Source organism: Pogona vitticeps, chromosome 1, assembly GCF_051106095.1.
Source record: "Pogona vitticeps strain Pit_001003342236 chromosome 1, PviZW2.1, whole genome shotgun sequence".
In the NCBI taxonomy this organism is placed as follows: Eukaryota; Metazoa; Chordata; class Lepidosauria; order Squamata; family Agamidae; genus Pogona; species Pogona vitticeps.
In genome coordinates, this window is record NC_135783.1 from 248709748 (window position 1) to 248729093 (window position 19346).

General features: G+C 42.3%; 1 protein-coding gene across 6 annotated transcripts in view; it reads left to right on the top strand.

Annotated features, from left to right (window-relative positions):
- DAGLA (diacylglycerol lipase alpha) overlaps positions 1 to 19346 on the top strand; it is a 166040-nt gene that overhangs the window by 124461 nt on the left and 22233 nt on the right. For all 6 annotated transcript variants that reach the window (XR_012082376.2, XM_072985529.2, XM_072985528.2 and 3 more), the window contains one exon: positions 17360 to 17516. Coding sequence is in view for 5 of the 6 variants with exons in the window: in XM_072985529.2 (XP_072841630.1) it covers positions 17360 to 17516 (157 nt within the window). In the remaining variant the exon portion in view is untranslated. The remainder of the gene's footprint in view (positions 1 to 17359; positions 17517 to 19346) is intronic.

Below are 19346 nucleotides of genomic sequence, written 5' to 3' on the forward strand. Positions count from 1 at the left end.
CAGCCATATACTATTTAATTAAAATGCTGGCTAAATAGAAAGGTCTTTGCATGGTGCCAAAAAGCCAAGAGTGTTGGAGCCAGGCGGATCTCTATAGGGAGGGTGTTCCAAAGTTGGGGGGCTACAGCTGAGAAGCCCTATTTTGGCATGTCATCCCCCTTTATTACCTTTTCCTGTCTTCTTCATTGTACCTTTCCCCCTTTTTAATCATCTCATTTTAAAAATATTCTTTGCTTAAACAAGGCAAGGAATTCTTATTGAAGTAGCTTGGGCTCATTTCACTTTAAACATGTTTGGAAAAGTATTTTTATTTCTATCCATATTTTACCTACTCTACACTTCTCACTTTTTGTTTTGAAAAAGGGTCCCATGAAAACCAAAGCAGCCCTGTGCCAGGCTGAAAATGAGACAGGATAGTTAGTAATGTTTGGTAGAATCTTGTGGGGACCCAGCTGGCCTTGTTTATGGCCAAAATATTTTGAGGGAGCTCCTTTTGCCCACTCCTGCTGTAAAGGAAGTGCCCAGATTCGAGAATTTGGAAATCAGGCAAATAAATAACTTTGATATACAGTGGTGCCTCGCATAGCGATGTTAATTCGTTCCAAAAAAACACATCGCTATGTGAAACCATCGCTATGCGAAACACCATTTCCCATAGGAATGCATTGGAAACCGGTTAATCCGTTCCAATTGGAACGGATTGACGTCGTTAAGCGAAAAAACCCATAGGAAACATCGCTAAGCGAAACAATGTTTCCTCCATTGGAATGTATTGAAGCTGACTCAATACATTTCAATGGCTTTGCAAAGTCAATTTTTGCAATTTTAAATGTGTCATACAAGGGGCAAAAATGGTTTTAAATGCTTGGATTAGCTTCTGCACCCTCTAAAACGGATGCAAAAGTTAATTTGGCTTTGATCTGACTTTTCGTTAATTAATGGTGAATTTTTCCCCCCAACTTTTGACAGCTGTCAAAATCTGACAGCTCCATTATTTCCTATGGGGGAAGAAAAAATTTAAAAAAAAAATGAAGACTCAGCAACTGTTCTAAATGCTTGGATTCGTTAGAGGACCCCCTAAGTCGTGTGCAAACCTGATTTGGCTTTGATCTGAACTTTCGTTAATTTATGGCGAATTGTTTTCTCCCCCATAGGAAAGCATGGTGCTGTCAGATTTTGACAGGTCCATTGGTTCCTATGGGCCGAAAAAAAAAATTAACCATAAATTAACGAAAAGTCAGATCAAAGCCAAATCAGGTTTGCACATGACTTAGGGGGTCCTCTAACGAATCCAAGCATTTAGAACCATTTTTGACCCTTCTAAGACACTTTTTTAATTGAAAAAAAAACATTGTTAAGTGAAGCAGGGGACCTAAAATCGCATTCGTTATGCGAAGCATGGTCCCCAACTTCGCTAAGCGAAAATCGCCCATAGGAAACATCGTTATACGGGGCATATTATTTTCTAAAAAAGCACATCGTTATGCGAATTCATCGCTAAACGAGGCAATCGTTAAGCGAGGCACCACTGTACAATCCTAGAATATTTGCAGAATGGAAATTTAGAACTTAAAATCAGTGTAAACTATCAGATCCTGAAACTGAGCAACAAGATGGTACGTGCTGCGTTGGCATACACCCAAACATCACTTGTTAAGCTTAATGTTTTAATGTTGCCTAAAAATTCTAACAATAAGGAATGCAGTCAAGCCACTAAACAAATGAAGGGTGCTCCCATGGACTCTGTTTAAAATTATTGATAAGTGATCTGGGACAACTTGATAGAATTATAACTTTTTGAATGACCGAATGTTCCTCTTAAGTTGCCATGTTAATTGTTGCTATTACAAATCAAGTAAAATTTATTAAAATCAAGGAAAAGAGACCCCCACCACCATTAAAAGAGACCCCCACCACCATTACAATCCATGAACCATTGAAACCATTACCATAAATCAAACAATATTATAATCTTGTTCAGAAGTGGTGTCTTCACTTTCGTAAGTGCTATGAGAGTGGGAAATGGGCACAACCCTTAAGAGGAGTACCTTCCACAATTAGGGGACCGTGCAGAGAAGAAACTGTCTCTTGTGGGCCTCTGCAGCTATTGCCAATTGTCAAGAGGATGTTGTTATGTACCTGAACAGGTACATAACAACATTGATAGTGCTTTACATTTTTTACATAGCCATGCTTCCAGTTGTTTAGGGCTTTGAGGGTTTAAACCAGTGCTTTGAATTTGATCCAGTAAGCACATAGCAATTAGTACTGTGGTGCCTCGTATAACGAGTGCACCGTTGAACGATGAATCTGCATTGCGATGCGGATTTCCCCATCACTAATGCGAGGGCATGCTCGCATTACGATGGGGGAACAGCTGTTCAGCGGTTCCAAAATGGCCGCTGGAACACAAAAAATGGGTGCCGGTACACCCAAGATGGCCGCCGGGACTCTCAAAATGGCCTCCGGAACACAAAAAATGGCCGCCGGTACACCCAAGATGGCCGCCGGAACACAAAAAATGGCACCAGTACACCCAAAATGTCCACCGGGACGCTCAAAATGGCCACCGGTACACCCAAGATGGCTGCCGGAACAAGGGAAAACATCGGAGAACGGTGAGTTTTGGGCCCATTTGAAACGCATTAAACTTTGTTTAATGAGTTCCAATGGGTTTTTTGGATCTGTTTTATGATGTTTTCCCATAGCGAAGGTTAATCCGGAACGGATTAACCTCGCTATGCGGGGCACCACTGTATATGTCTTTCAGTATGGGGGTTATAAGATCTCAGTACCATGCACCACTTGTCAGCCTTGCTGCCACATACTGTGCTGACTGAAGGTCCCAAATCCTCTTCAAGGATAGCCCCACATAGTGTACATTGCAGGAGTCAAGATGTGATGTAACTAAAGTATAAATAACTGTAGCCAGGTCAATTCAGGAAAGGTTGCAGCTGGCATGCTGAATGCCATTGTGCAAGGGCACTTCTTGTTACTACTTCCACCTCCAAATCCACGGGCCGTATAGAATCAAGGAATACCTCCAGACTATGAACCTGGCTTGTCAGGAGGAACACAATTCCTTTTAGAACAGATTGAATCTCAGTCCCCAAGATTAATTTTCTACTGATTGATAAAGTCACTGTTCCATTGGCAACTGTCATTCTTCCACGTCCAAGGGCAGCTCTTCTCTTTCTAGCACCACCCCCCCCCCCCCCGTGGACCAATGGGATGCACCTTGGGTCAGTCTAGAGGTAGACTTTCTATGCACCCGAAGCTACTTGTAAGCAGGAAAGCTAGCTTATCAGGCAAAAGTCCCAAAGGGGTATTGGTAAGAAAATGCCCAATCTTGTGGGCTTCTTTCCATTCATGTGTCTCAGTGACTGATATGTTTCACTATGCTTAAAGTGCATCTAAGCATAGCTTCTATTGGCAACAGAAGCACCAGACTCAAAGGGAAAATACTCATAAGGAGAAAACTTTTTCCCAGTAGGAAAGATTTTACTGGTGAATATGTATGTTGAACATCCAGAAACTCGCATGGGGATTTTGCCATTTCTCATACTGATGACTGCTAACCCAAATGAATTAGTCAGCATGAGCTGTTTGGTAGTCAGCATGTCAAAACAAAAGCTGTTGGACAAATAAACAAGAATGCAGCAAATTAATTGTAAAGCCATGTGTAATAGAGATCTTGATGAAAAGGAAAATGGTGTCTTAAAATGGTCTGTTATCTAGAGGATGCAGATGAATAACTTATAGCGAATACAAGAAAATTTAACCCACTGTTAAAACATTTGCTACTGTACAACACTGTGGCTGGCTTTGTACCATTGTGTAGTTGGTAATGATCCTAGTTAATGGTGAGGTTTATTACTGTTAAGGGAGGGTACTGCTCATGTTTTTTTTTTTCATTGCTTTTTAGTTCTTAATTTCAGGACGAATAAGGTTTGTTGTTTAGTTGTTATGTCCGACTCTTTGTGACCCCATGGAATATGGTTAACATGTACTTAATCATCTTAACAGTGTAGTCATACTGATAATGCATTTGTTTCCACAGTGTCAATAGAACAGTTTTTCTTTGTGGTTTAAATTCTCTTTAGATAATATCAGACTTCTTTTTTTAAAAAAATGCCTGATTTTTAAGAAACTTAGATCTGTCTAAAGCTTCTTACTTAACAGTAGACAAGCCCAAAACTACAAGTACACTAAAACATGAGTAAATATTAAAAACAAAATAAGGCATGTCAAAAGACATACCTTATTTAAAGCTTAAATTCTGAAAATATTGAGGAAACAGCAGCAAGACAGTTTATTTGAAGTATTTTTAAAAACTTAATAGGAGACTCAGGAGTAAATGTCTTCGCTTGCCCCACATTATTGAAACAGATAAATTTAAGAGATATAAATGTTGTCTTCAAAGTTGATTAAACTCTGGTGGGGCAGTAAAAAACACTAACTGACAGTTTATCTTCCTCATCTGTATTAATGATGTGATAGTGCAATTTCTTCCATTTTCATATGTAATAAACTTTGTGATTGTTTAAGGGTCAGCTGGTAAAACTTCAGATTACATTGGATTAACTTGGTGTCTTCTTAGTTGTCCTTTCAAAATCTTTACATTTTAAAGCATTTGACCCAATCATATGTGTATTTTAATGTACAATATTGGTTACTTTCATAATATTGCTTTCATAGTATACAATGTTATCAAAATCCTCTAATAAAATACCTCATAAAAGTAATTCTGGTTTCAAATCTATATAATTTTGAGGCAATTTAACTGATCAATTTGCTATTTTTTATCAATAATAACTAAGATTCCTAACACATAATAAATGGTTATCTAAAGCATTTTATATAGATTTTTTTAAATAAATATTTGTTTAGCCATTTGTATCTCCACATTTTCTGTCATGTCTATATCAATATCATATCTGATATATGTTAATTAAGTACTAATCGTTTTGCCTCTTATATGTAGCTTCAGTTTACCTTAAGAGCCACCATATTATGTCTTAACCCTGATTAGTAATCCCTTATTTCAGTTTGATTCCCTTTTCTAATATATAAGGTATGTCTCCTTACAATTCCAGAAGCTAGGTATATACATATTTTCCACATTGAAGGCCACCTTAGTGCTTTTTTCCCCCCTTTTATATCTTTCTAAGTAACCGCCCAGAGTAGAATTTTGGTCTAGGTGGGTCGGATAGAAATCTAATAAATAAATAAATACATAAGTATCTTATTTGTCTTTCTCCATTTCTTATTCCTATCTCTTTATTCAAGTTTTATTTGTTTGTTTGTTTGTTTGTTTGTTTATTTACAGTGGTGCCTCACTTAACGATGTTAATTGGCTCCCAAAAAAACATCGCTATGGGAAAACATAGCTAAGCGAAACACCATTTCCCATAGGAATGCATTGAAAAGCGGTTAATCCGTTCTAATGGGAACGGATTACCATCCTTAAGCGAAAATTGACATAGGAAACATCACTAAGCAAAACAATGTTTCCCCCATTGAAATGCATTGAAGCCTATTCAGTGCATTCCAATGGTTTTGCGATGTCCATTTTCACTATTTTTAAAGTGTCTTAAAATGTTCAAAAACTGTTTTAAATGCTTGGAATAGTTAGTGCACCTTGTAAAACCTTTGCAAACTTAATATGGCTTTGTTCTGAGTCTTCGTTAATTTTTGGTGAATTTTTTTTCTCCCTCATTGGAATGCATTGAACTGTAGGTTTGATAGCTGTCAAACCTGCAGTTCAATGCATTTCAGTGGGGGGGGGGAAATTCACCAAAAATTAACGAAGAGTCAGAACAAAGCCAAATTAAGTTTGCAAAGGTTTTACAAGGTGCACTAACTATTCCAAGCATTTAAAATAGTTTTTGAACATTTTAAGACACTTTTAAATTAGCGAAAACGGAACATCGCGAAGCGAAACAGGGGACCTAAACTGTCATCGCTAAGCAAGGCAAGGTCCCAAACATTACTATGCGAAATTTCCCCATAGGGAACATCGCTAAACGGAGCGCAAAATCGCTCCAAAAACCTCATCGCTAAGCAAATACATTGTTAAACGAGGCAATCGCTAAGCGAGGCACCACTGTATTTCTTTATTTATTTAACTTATATGCTGCCCACATTACCCGAAGGTCTCTGGGCAGCTCACAGCATTTAAAATACAATAAAAAGGCAAAATAAAAGGGCAAAATAATTAAAATGTAATTAAAAATTTGGGGATTTGGATAACAAAAAATATAAGGCAACTAGTCTATAGGAACTATTAAAAAGTATTTAGTTCTATAAAGGAAAAAAATAAAAAAATGGAAAAGATTAAATCTAAAATTATTGGGAAGAATTGCAATAGTCAAAGCTCATATCCTACCAAAACTTCTATTTCTATTTCAAAATATCCCTCTACAATTGGAAATGAAAAAGATAAAACAATGGTAAAGCAAATTGGAAAAATTTATTGCAGGGAAAGGTAAATTCCTGAGATTTATAAACACAGTTAAGTATGGCCCAAGTAGAAATGGAGGGCTAGCAATACCATATTTACTAAAATATTATGAAGCTTTTCAAATGGCTTAAGTAATCAAATTTATACAAGATTGCAAGATTCTTGAATGGGCAATAATGGAGAGAGGAGAACAAGGAAAGTCATTGGACGTATATTTATATAAATAAATAATCTTGACAAATGAAAAGCAAATATGGAATCGTTTTACTAAAGAATTATTCCGGATATGGAGGAAATATATGATAATCCTCATTCCCCATATATCTCCATTATGTCCTATATTAGAACACCCTGAATTTAAATTTCAAGATAAATACACACAACTTAAAGAATAGAAAGAGAGAGGAATGTATAGAATAAGAGACTTGTTTATACAAGGAAAACCTATTATAATCGGACAGCTCCAGGAGAAAACTGGGTACAGTGGTGCCTCGTATTACGAGCGCACCGTATAACGACGAATCCGCATAGCGATCCCTTTTCCGGGATCGCTAATGCGGAGGCATAGCGTCGGCCCCAATGGGCAAAACTCGCTTACCGATCTTCCATGTGGGGGGCCCGTTGGAAGGAGCCGCCGCCACCGAGAGAGTGATGAGGGCCCGTGCTGGCCGGGGAGAAAAGCAGGCGGCGAGACAGGCAGGCGGAGGGAGGGAAGTGGCGCGCGCTCGTGCGTCCGCCTCCCTTCTTCGTCCTCCTCCCCCCACACTTTCCCTCTTCCTCCTCCTCCCTCTTCTGCCGCCGCTGGGGAGGAACGCAGGCAGGCAGGCAGGCAGATGGAGGAAAGGAAGTGGCGCGCTCTCGTGCGTCCGCCTCCCTTCTTCGTCCTCCTCCCCACACACTTTCCCTCTTCCTCCTCCTCCCTCTTCTGCCGCCACTGGGGAGGAACGCAGGCAGGCAGGCAGGCAGATGGAGGAAAGGAAGTGGCGCGCGCTCGTGCGTCCGCCTCCCTTCTTCGTCCTCCTCCTCCTCTTGCCCTCAGGCGATCGGCTGTTGCCGGATGCCCGAAATGGCCGCACGCGTTTTTGCGCCCTCCCCTCACTTACCGAGGGCGCGAAAATGGCTGCCGGACCCCGGGAGCATCGCTGAATGGTGAGTTTTGGGCCGATTTGGAACGCATTAAACATCGTTTAATGCGTTCCAATGGCTTTTTTTGTCCCGTTCAGCGATGTTTCGCTATAGCGAAGGTTAATCTGGAACGGATTAACCCTCCTATGCGAGGCACCACTGTATATAGCAACTAATTGGTATCAGATAACCCAAATCAGAAACTCAACTGCATAAAACACTGGGCTCAAATAGACCATTAGCAGAAACAGATAAATATTGTATAGAGATAGGGAATAAAAGGAAAACAGGGTTAATTTCAGCAATTTATAAAAGTATTATAAATAAACAATTTGGAGACAATATGGGATCCAAAATAGTTTGGGAGACAAACTTAAAAATTGACATATTAGAAAACACATGGAAAAGAATATGGACCTCTCAACCTTATAAATCAGTTTTATCTCAAGCTAAAGAAACAGTGTTAAAAGTGGTGCACAGATGGCGCTTATACCCTGTAAAATTAAATAGAATAAATAAAGGAATATCAGACATGTGTTGGAGGAAGTACAGGAATAAAGGAACTTTAGAACATATGTGGTTAACGTGCAAAAGAGGGGCAATTTTCTGGTCTGAGGTAACTAAGTAGTTGGAAAGTATAACAAAATTTAAAAAATCTCAAATGAAACTTTGCTACTTTTTTCATTATTTATGGGAGGGAACGAAAACATTGTGAATAAAGAACTAATTGCAATTATATTAGGAACCTGTAATGAAATTGACCAACACTGGAAGGACGCTCAGGACTTGTCATTGCAAAGATTTCAAAATAGAATATGGAGACTGGGTCTGATCGAAAAACTGTCCTATCATATTAAACTCTATAGAGGTGAAATAAAACAAGATACATTGTTGGCCTCTGGTGCAGGAGACCAATTGGAAAATGAACTGAAATGCTGGTTAGTTTGAATAACTGTGGGGTTAGAAGTAGAACATATATAAATGTTTAAATATTACAGTGGTGCCTCCCTTGACAAAGATAATCCGTTCCAGCAAAATCGCTGTAGAACGAAATCCTTGTCAAGAGAAATAAAAAAGCCCATTGAAATGCATTAAAACCCGGTTAATGTGTTCCAATGGGCTAAATACCTCAGCGTCCAGCGAAGATCCTCCATAGGGCGGCCATTTTCTGCTCCCTGTCTTGTGAAGAATCCGTTTTAAAGCACAGCGGGGAGCCATTTTACACAGCGGGTGGCCCTTTTGAAAACCCGACAATCAGCTGTTTTTGATCGTCAGGAAGCGACTGTTGGGATTATTGGGACTGTGTGTGACTGAAAGGAGGGCCTGCAACTCCGGGGAAAAGCGCGCCAGGAGAAAAGCCGCACCGCAGTTTGTGCGTGCCGCAGTTTTGGCGAAGGCGGGTGGTTTTAAAACCTGACCAGTATTGCCTAGCTTCAACATTTCTTCCCTTTTTCACCTCTCCCCCTTTGCTGCCCCTTGTTTTAGTGAGGGCTTTGGCATTGCGTTGGGAAAGGCTCGGATTCGCTCTCTCCTACAGTCGTTTTTACCTCTTCCCCCCCCCCCCCCACGTCTTGGAGAGCTTTAATTCATAGCCTTTTCATTTGCCTTGCTTGTTGGTGTTCGCTTGCCGCGGCGACGGCATTCTACTCCCTATTTCTACTGCCTATTTGTGCTGAGTCATTTTGGTCTCCCCCCCCTCCACACTTCTGGGAGCTCTTTACTCTATAGCCCTTGCCTGTTGGCATTGACTGGCTGCGGCGGCGGCTCCTCTGCCATTTAACTCTTGCTGTTATGGTTGTCTGTTGGTTCCCCCCCCCCCCTTGCTTGCCTCCCTTGCTGCGGAGGCAGCGAATTCCCCCCCCCCCATTGTTGTGACAAATGGCCCCAGTCTCTCTCGCTTACTGTCTGTTGCCACGTGGGCAGCTAAAACTAGGTAGCTGTAGGGCAGGGAAGTCATTTAGGGAATCAGTTATCGTAAAGTGAATTTTCCCTATCTAAACATTGTTTTGCGATCGTAAAAACCTCATCATACAGCGGATTCATCATACAACAAGGTAATCATTAAGCAGGGCACCACTGTATTAGTATACTATAGGTAAGAAAATTATTGGAAGTGTAATAGGTAATTATTACTTTTTTCTTTTTTGTTATGTGACTAGAGGATTGTAACTTATTAATAATAATTAACTTTTTAAAAAAGAATATATAAAAGTACTGAGGTCCAAAAATCCACTTTTCTGCCTAGTATTTGTGGTAGCGGAGTAAGAACATAAGAAGAGCCCTGCTGGATCAGGCCAAGGGCCATGTAGTCTAGCTTCCTGTATCTCACAGTGGCCCCACCAGATGCTTCTTGACAAATGAAAAAGACAGTTATATACCTGTCTTCTGATACCTCTCCCCTGCATCTGGCAGTTTGAAGTACCTTCCTTTTAAGCATGCATGGTCACTATTCCCTAAAGTCTCAGTGACAGTCACGTCCCTAACCAGGTCATGGGTACTACACAATATTAAATCCAGAGTCACCTGTCCTCTGGTGGACTCCGTGACAAGTTGCTCCAGGGCACAGTCATTTAGCATGTCAAGAAACCCGATCTGTCTTTCTTAACCCATTCAATATGAAGATAATTGAAGTCCCCCATGATTACAATCCTGTCCCTCCTGGACACCTCTCTGATTTGTCTCCTCATTTCAAGATCCCCCTCAAGTTTGTGATCTGGAGGACGAGAGCACCTCCCCCCCCGCCCCCTCTATCACATTGCTCACTGTGCTCTAAGCCACAGTGATTCTATGATGGACTAAGACCCACCGTCCATCTCCATTCTGCTCAGTTCTACCCCTTCTTTGACATAGATGGCCACCCCACTTCCAACACGGCCCTCCCTATCCCTCCTATAGCGTTTATAGCCTGGGATTGTGGTATCCCACTGGTTCTCTGGATTCCAACAGGATTCCATTATGGTCACTATATCAATGTTATCCCTAGCCACCAAATGTTCCAGCTCTCCCATCTTTAGGGATACAAATAATGGAAAGCAGATAGTGGCATGTTAGTCCTTGATTATTCTGTGATTCCCTCATGCAATCATGAACAGTTTTCTATCTTTTTCCTTGGTCTAAAGCATGTTGAATATAAAACATCCAGTCATTCTTTTCTCTGCTAGACGTAGGTGGAGGAATTTCTGTTTTGATTGAAGTTGCTGTGCTGTATTCTGAGAGGGTTATGATTTTCTCCATTACCACTCCTCTCATTTAACCTCCACTCTATCCAGAGCTATTAGCCATGCAAGACAAATGGTATTAGGTACCTCCTACATTGAAGCAAAGAATTCATAGCGGGGAAAGGAAGGAGGAAGATACTGGGAGACCTGATTGCTGATAGGTACATTGGAAATGCCAAGTTAGATCTTGCTGAAGACCTACCTAGTCTAGTGTTTTGTTCCCTCTGTGCCAGCTGGTTGCCACTGGGAAGACAACAAGTGGGCCATGAATGGCTTCCACTCAAGTTCCCCACCAAGATGTTTCTGAAAGCATATTGCCTCTGATTCTGGAGACAGCATGGATAGCTCAGTGGGTTAGGTCTCTGGTTGCGGAGCCAAAAGGCGAGAGTTCGATTCCCTACTGTGCCTCCTTGACAGGGACTAGACTTGATGTTCAATAGGTCCCTCCCAGCTCTGCAGTTCTGAGATATTGTTTTCACTACTATAGGACTCTCATTACTCGTACCCATTGTCAGCTTTATATTACACAAAATCTTCCCCTTTTTGTATTTGTTTTGGCCTGTACTGAAGAATGACATGATTTTAAAAAAATAAATATCTGTAAAATCATGGTAGTTCAGAAATGATTACTTTGTATGTTTCAGTCTCTCATGTCTGCAATGCACAGATTACCACCTCCATTTCTTGGTCTGCATAATCATAGTCATATTTTATAAAACTCTTATCTCTAACCAGAATTGTGTTCAAACCTACTTCAAACTGTGTAACATACAGCACTGATGGTACCGGTCTGTCATGGGTTTGGAGGGAAAGTTCCATCCTATGGGGAGTGGAAGGCGGGACATCAGGGGGAGGAGCTGTACTGTATAAATATTTGGAGCTTGTGTGGAGAAGCTGGAGTGGGAGTCTGTGTGTCAGACTGAGTACAACTGTGTGTCAGTTTGTACATACCTGATAGGTTCAGGTTTCTTTATAGGTAGCCAGAACTGATAGGTTCAGGGTCTGTGCTTTACTTTAAAGTGTTCTGTGTGAACCAAACTATTATATGTATATGATTGAGACTAAGCCATGTTACAGTATCTTATTTACTTGATCTTTTTATTTACCCTGTTTGTTATTTAAATAAACCTTGTTCATTTATTTGTCAAAATCCATTCCTGGTCTGTGTGACTCCTTATAGGGAATGGTTGGTGGCAGCTTAGTTAAAGTGTGGCATACCCCGGTAGGTCTGGGGTTGTCACATTGATTGGTGTCCAGCGTGTGGGATACGACTGGTCCAGTGGTCCAGCAAAACCTTGGCAAGTGTGCCCAGAGCAAGGGGGGTCTAGTCAGGGAAAATCTGAGGGCGCGTAGGTAATCTTCTAGGCTTACCTCACGGGGAGGTACGCTAGTGGAAGAACGTGCCAACTGAGATTAGGGAACTAGATTAGGGAGCTCTGAGGCAACCCGTTTTGGCGGGAAAGAGCTGAGGCAAAGCTGTGTGAAGTAACAGTGATCTAGCCTGTCTGCTGAGAGGCCTAGCAGAGGGGGTGGATTCTGCCTGGCAACAGTTGCAAGTTAGTGCTGAAGGAACAGCAGCAATCTATAGAAGGCTGTTTCTGAGGCAAAAGGAAAAAAGTCGTTGCTTTATTTTGAGGCTTGACTTTTGAAGGCAGTCTGTTCTGGGGGGGGGATTATGCCCTTGACTCGAAGCCAAATGGCAGAAACGGGAGAACTGACCCCAGAACTCAGAAAAATGCTCCGAGCCCAACTGCATGAACTGAGGGTGAGGGAACTGGCGTTTGAAAGGGAAGTGAAACAGAGACTGTTGGAAGTAGACAAAATGGTGTTTGAGCTGAAGAAGATGGAAATAATGAGTAGAAATAGGAATAACAATAATGGTGAAGGGAAGCCCTCAGACATGAAACCACCAAGACCTCAGATTTTGGAGGGAAAACCAAAACCAGATGAGAAAGACTCCAAGTACAGCAGAAAATGTTATTTCTGTCAGGGAAAGGGCCACCTAATCTCAGAGTGTGAGAAATGGAAGCAGCTAAAGGGAAATTTGCCTCATGATTTGAGTGGAACCAAGCCAAAAGCTGTGTTCTGTGTCCAGACAGAGCAAAGCTCCTTGCCACTGAGGGAGCCTGTTGCCATGGCTACTCAATCTGGAACAGATACATCTGCTGATCAGGCTGGGGAAAATGGTCCTCTTGTGGAGGTCAAGCGCTGCTTACTAGTGAGAACAGATTCACAATTGTTTGAGACCGCAGGGGTGGACGTAGGAATACTTGACCATCAGTATAGGGGGCTGAGGGATACTTGTTCCCAGGTGACCCTGTGCCATCCAGACATTATTCCTAGGGAGTATATAATCCCAAATGAGAGCATGAAGGTGGCAGGGATTGAGGGACAGGTGATCTCACTGCCAGTAGCTGAGGTACCTGTGAGCTTTCAAGGCTGGAGGGGAGTTTGGCGGCTAGCGATTTCATCGACTCTGCCAGCAGCCGTGCTCGTGGGAAATGACCTGGCTGAACATGTGAAACGGGTGCTAGTGATTACACGTTCACAAGCTACCACGGGGACAGTTCAGGGGGGTACTGTCGAGCCCGAGACGGAAGCAGATGAGGGTAGTTCCGAAGCTGTGGTGGAAACCTTAACCACAGACAGCAAATTTGGCCAAGAGCAAAAGGCAGACGCCACTCTCCAAAAGTGTTTTGAACAGGTGACAGACACCCAACTAACACCTGAAACCACAGCGAGATTTCGTGAGAAAAAGGGAATTTTATATAGAGAGACCCTGATGAATATCTCAAAAGGGGGAGATGGGATCAGAAGTCAGCTAGTGGTACCTGAAAAGTATCGCCCCATGATCTTACAAAGGGGGCACTCTGACATGTTTGCTGCGCACTTAGGGGTGAACAAAACACAGCAGAGAATCACACAGAATTTTTACTGGCCTGAAATAGGGAAGCAGATCAAGGAGTTCTGTAAACAATGTGATGTGTGTCAGAGGCAGGGGAATAACCGTGACAGGACCAAAGCGAAGTTGTGCCCTTTGCCTGTGATTGACACCCCGTTCAAATGTATAGGAGTGGATATTGTGGGACCTTTGCCCAAGGCCACAAAGAGGGGAAACCGGTTCATTCTCACCATTGTGGACCATGCCACGAGGTACCCCGAAGCCATTCCCTTGACTAACATCGAAACTAACACAGTGGCAGATGCCTTGGTGGGGTATATGTCCAGGATGGGATTTGCCTCAGAAATAATCACAGATTTGGGCACATCGTTTACCTCAAAGCTCATGAAACGGTTATGGCAAATCTGTGGAATTAAACACAAGGAAACCACTGCCTATCACCCCGAAAGTAATGGGTTAACGGAGAAGTTCAATGGGACTTTGATGCGCATGATTAGGGCTTACTTGGCAGAGAATCCAAACAATTGGGACCAGAAGCTGCAATCCCTTTTGTTTGCTTATCGATCAGTGCCCCAAGCCAGTACCGGGTTCAGTCCGTTTGAACTTTTGTTTGGGAGAAGGGTGAAAGGGCCACTTGATTTAATCAAACAAAATTGGGAGCAGATCACCCAGGATGACCCACAAGACGTTGTGACATATATAGACTCTTTAATGAATGACCTGAAGAGAAACCTAGAGCTAGCAGCAGAGAACCTGCAAGCTCAGAAGGTCAGACAGAAAACCTAGTATGACCAGAAAGCCAGGGAGAGGCACTTTAACCCAGGGGAGGAAGTGCTGTGGCTTAGGCCCTGCAAAGAGAACAAACTGCAGCTCAAATGGGCAGGACCATACAGGGGCATTTCCAAGATGTCAGATCTAAACTACCTTATAGAGCAGGAGGAACACCAAGCAAGGAGGGTGGTACATGTAAATGCCCTAAAACCTTACTACAGAGGGGAACAGAGGGTTTTATTTGCAATAAAAGCAGCTGAGAGTGAGGAAGCTGAATTACCCTTCTGGGAGGGTAGAGGGGAAGTAAAATACAACCCAGATGAGGTAAAGATCAGTCCTGCACTCACCCAAGACCAGCAGCAAGAACTAAAAGTGCTGCTCACCAAATATCAAAAGGTGTTTTCAAATAAGCCGGGGATAGTGAAGGGAGTGATGCATCGGATCCATACAGGGGATGCAACCCCACAAGCAGTATCCCCATACCGAGTGACAGGACCCTATAGGGACAAGGTGCGGAAGGAGCTGGACGAGATGCTTAGGGAGAACATAATCGTCCCCTCTTCTAGTCCTTGGTCCTCTCCGATAGTCCTGGTGGACAAGCCTGATGGGAGCATTAGGTTTTGTGTAGATTACCGGAAATTAAACCGCGTAACCACTCCTGATGCCTACCCAATGCCCAGGCTAGACAACCTGATTGAAACCATAGGGGGTTGTCGGTTCATTTCATCATTGGACCTAGTAAAGGGATACTGGCAATTAAGGATTGATCCCAGGGATCAAGAAAAGACCGCATTTTGCAGCCCTTTTGGTCTCTATGAGTTTAGAGTCCTGAGTTTTGGTCTCAGAAATGCACCAGCCACATTCCAAAGGCTGATGGACCAGACCTTAGCAGGGCTCAGTGACTTTACTGTGGCCTACATTGACGATATAGGGATCTTCAGCAATACCTGGGAAGATCACCTGAAACACCTGGAGATAGTGCTGCAAAGGTTAAGTGCAGCAGGGCTAACAGTAAAGGCAAGCAAGTGTCAGCTGGGTAGCCCAGAAATAAAATACTTGGGTCACATAGTAGGGGGAGGAGTGATCAAACCCCTAGAGGCCAAGATAGAAGCCGTTCGTGATTGGCCCAGACCCAACACCAAGAAAAAAGTCAAATCATTTCTTGGGTTGGTGGGCTACTACAGAAAGTTCATCCCGAGGTTTAGCGAGATGGTGACTCCGCTGACCGATCTGACGCGGAAGAAGACTGATGACCGCATCCCGTGGACCAGCGACTGTGAGGAGGCGTTCCGGAGGTTGAAGGAGGCGCTCATCAATTATCCAGTGCTGCGTGCTCCAAACTTCGACCGGGAGTTCATCATCTACACCGATGCGTCTAACAGCGGGGTAGGAGCAGTTCTTTGCCAGGAGGATGAAAATGGTGACCAGCATCCAGTGTCCTACCTGAGTAGGAAACTCCAGAAAGGTGAGAGACATTTGGCAACCGTGGAAAAGGAGTGCCTGGCCATAGTATACGCGATTCAGAAGGCCAAACCTTCCATCTGGGGAAGACATTTTGTTCTGTGCACTGACCACTCACCACTGCAGTGGTTAAAGACAATGAAAACCCACAATAGTAAACTTATGAGGTGGGCTTTAAACCTGCAAGATTATGACTTTGAAGTGAAGGTGGTCAGAGGGTCAATGAACTGTGTTGCTGACGCATTATCAAGAAGACCCGAAGTATGAAGACGGCGAAGAAACATGGACTATGTATATTTTGGTGACCAAAAGTTAAATGTATTTGTTTATTAAACATGCCTGGTTTGTATTAATAAAGGTGACTTAATGTATTGTAAATGTTAATGTTTAAATGCCTAATTGATATGTTTAACCTAGAGTGTAAGTATGGGATTGTATGTTATTGTATAACTGTTTTTGTGTGTTTTGATCCTGGTTGTTTTTTTGGAGAAAAGCACTTTAGCTTTTCCCCTACAAAACAACTTATAAAGAGGGGAGGTGTAACATACAGCACTGATGGTACCGGTCTGTCATGGGTTTGGAGGGAAAGTTCCATCCTATGGGGAGTGGAAGGCGGGACATCAGGGGGAGGAGCTGTACTGTATAAATATTTGGAGCTTGTGTGGAGAAGCTGGAGTGGGAGTCTGTGTGTCAGACTGAGTACAACTGTGTGTCAGTTTGTACATACCTGATAGGTTCAGGTTTCTTTATAGGTAGCCAGAACTGATAGGTTCAGGGTCTGTGCTTTACTTTAAAGTGTTCTGTGTGAACCAAACTATTATATGTATATGATTGAGACTAAGCCACGTTACAGTATCTTATTTACTTGATCTTTTTATTTACCCTGTTTGTTATTTAAATAAACCTTGTTCGTTTATTTGTCAAAATCCATTCCTGGTCTGTGTGACTCCTTATAGGGAATGGTTGGTGGCAGCTTAGTTAAAGGGTGGTATACTCCAGTAGGTCTGGGGTTGTCACAAACTGTAGCTTAAAATTATGATTTTGAGGAATTTCTAGTTTGTGAATAGCAAATTGTGAATATGCAGAATAAAAAAGGATAGAATTTGAGCATGAAATAGAGAAAGAAAGCCATGAGAACTTTGGGATATTCTGAACCGTGGTTTATAGAATTGGGCTTTTAATACTGGTTCAGAGGTAGTATATCAATAGCAGGGAAATCATGTCCCTGCAAGTAAGCAAAGGTATAATTATTGACATTATCATCTTAACAGCTGTGAAAGTACTCCAAGACTAGAATGATGTGTCCTGTTCGCCATGTGTTAGAATTTTCTCTTGCTGTTTTATTATTCATTCTTTCTTTTTGGTCATTTTTATCTTTTCCCTTCCACTTGGTATTTACTTAAGGATTTGTTTTTAAAGATGCTGCTGCCTCTGCCCCACTCGGCCCCGCTATGCCCCTGGTGTTACTATTGAGGAAGATAATTGTTGTGGCTGTAATGCTATCGCTATCCGTCGCCATTTTCTTGACGAAAATATGACGTCTGTGGACATTGTGTACACTTCATGTCATGATGCGGTAAGGATTTTAGGAGTATATCTATGACGATTCTCAGTCATCTAACTGAGGTTATGGGGAAACTGAGTCATGACAACTAGAGGTCTTTCTTATTACGTTGAAGCGTTTTGCAATTCATCCAAGTAGCTTCTTTAATCTGAAGAGAGTTGGTAGGAGACCCCTGATTGATCTTCTACATTGTTTTCACTTCCCCCTGTTCGGAATGGCCTCGTTAGATGGACAATAGATGAGGGGAGCGAGTGAAAATCCCACCTCTGCAGTCCTACACCCGTTGTCATGGATCATTAACAGTCGTTGACAGTGGTCTTTCTGCTATGAGGTCCTCATCTTTCTGGGGAGATGAAATGGCAGCATGATAAATAGGAGACAGTTTGTATCTAAGGCCTCTTCCCCCCCCCCCAGCTGAGTGAGGGATTTTCTATATGCACATATATGGCCTCCCTGACCCCTCTCTCAAACCACCTATCTTCTTGGTCCAAAATGGGTACATCTTGGTCATCCAATGAGTGTCTTTTGTCCTTCACATGAAGGAACGCTGCTGATTGTGGTCCTGAGCTGTTGCCCCTCCTGTGCTGGACCAGCACAGAATTGTAGGAGCTGTGCTGGACAGCATCTCAGAGATATTTCAGAGCTGTATGCTGAACTGATAAATCTGGTAGAAATATTTGAAGTTTTTCCAACAAACCTGGAGTTACTATTAGTGGTGTTTGGGTTCAACCATAAGTGAATGTAGTACAGTTTTAGGGTGCAACTAGACAGTGAAGTCACTGCAGGCTGGATCAGGATTAACAGGGTTACTTGAAAGCGCAGTCTGAGATTTAGAACAATCCTTGCATCCACACAGAAGGATTTGGTAGTTTCAGGGCAGGAAGCTACACTGCATTTCAAAGTGACACTATTTTGCCTGTTCCTCCCTCTGAGCCTCAATGTCCCCACATCCTCTCTTGTTTCCCCCCCTCCATGGGGAGCGGAGAAAAGCTGTATATATTGGTAAGTGATATATCACTTCATTGCTTTATTTTATTTATATGCTGCCTTTCTCCCCATAGGGGCCCAAGTGACTTACAACAATTAAAATTACACAATAATACGTTTAAAATGCCATACAAAAATGATATATTAAAAAACAATTACACGCTGATCAAAATGTTAAAAATTGTTTGAAAACATATATAAACTACAAAAAATAGGGCATCCCCTAGACATTTATTGCTTAAAAGCTTACCTGAAAAGTATGATCTTTGCCTGAAGATGAAAGGACAAGAGGGAGGGAGCCTCTCTGGCTTTTCAGGGCAGAGCATTCTAAAGCCTGGGAGCAGTCATTGAGAAGTCCCTTTCACTTTGACGGCAGTCCTCTCTTTGGTTTGCTGCCAAAGTAAAACAGTGCTGGATTGTAAAGAAAAATGTGGGGAGGTCACCCTCTGCATCCTCTTCTGTCACTCCCTCTATGGGGAGCAAGGAAAAGCTGGAATAATTGGGGATTTTGTTGGTGACACATCACTTCATTGGTTCACTGCCCAAGTGACACAGGACTGAATTGCTGGAGAAGACACCTACCAGCACCACTTTAGTTCAATACCAACCGTCATACATGCTGGAGACCAAAATCAAATGGAAGAATCGTAGCTGTGCTAAAAATCCAGTAGCCCTTGCCAGAAACCCAAAAAGGTATAGATAAGCATAAATGAGGTTTGTGTTTGGAAAATGGAGCAAACCAAAGCAGTCCAAAATGTGAGATAAAGCACCATCTGATTGCACCCTTCCTCACCTGTGTGGACTGATTTGAAAATTGACTTCCTTATTCTTATGTTGGAAGTGGGAAAGATTTTC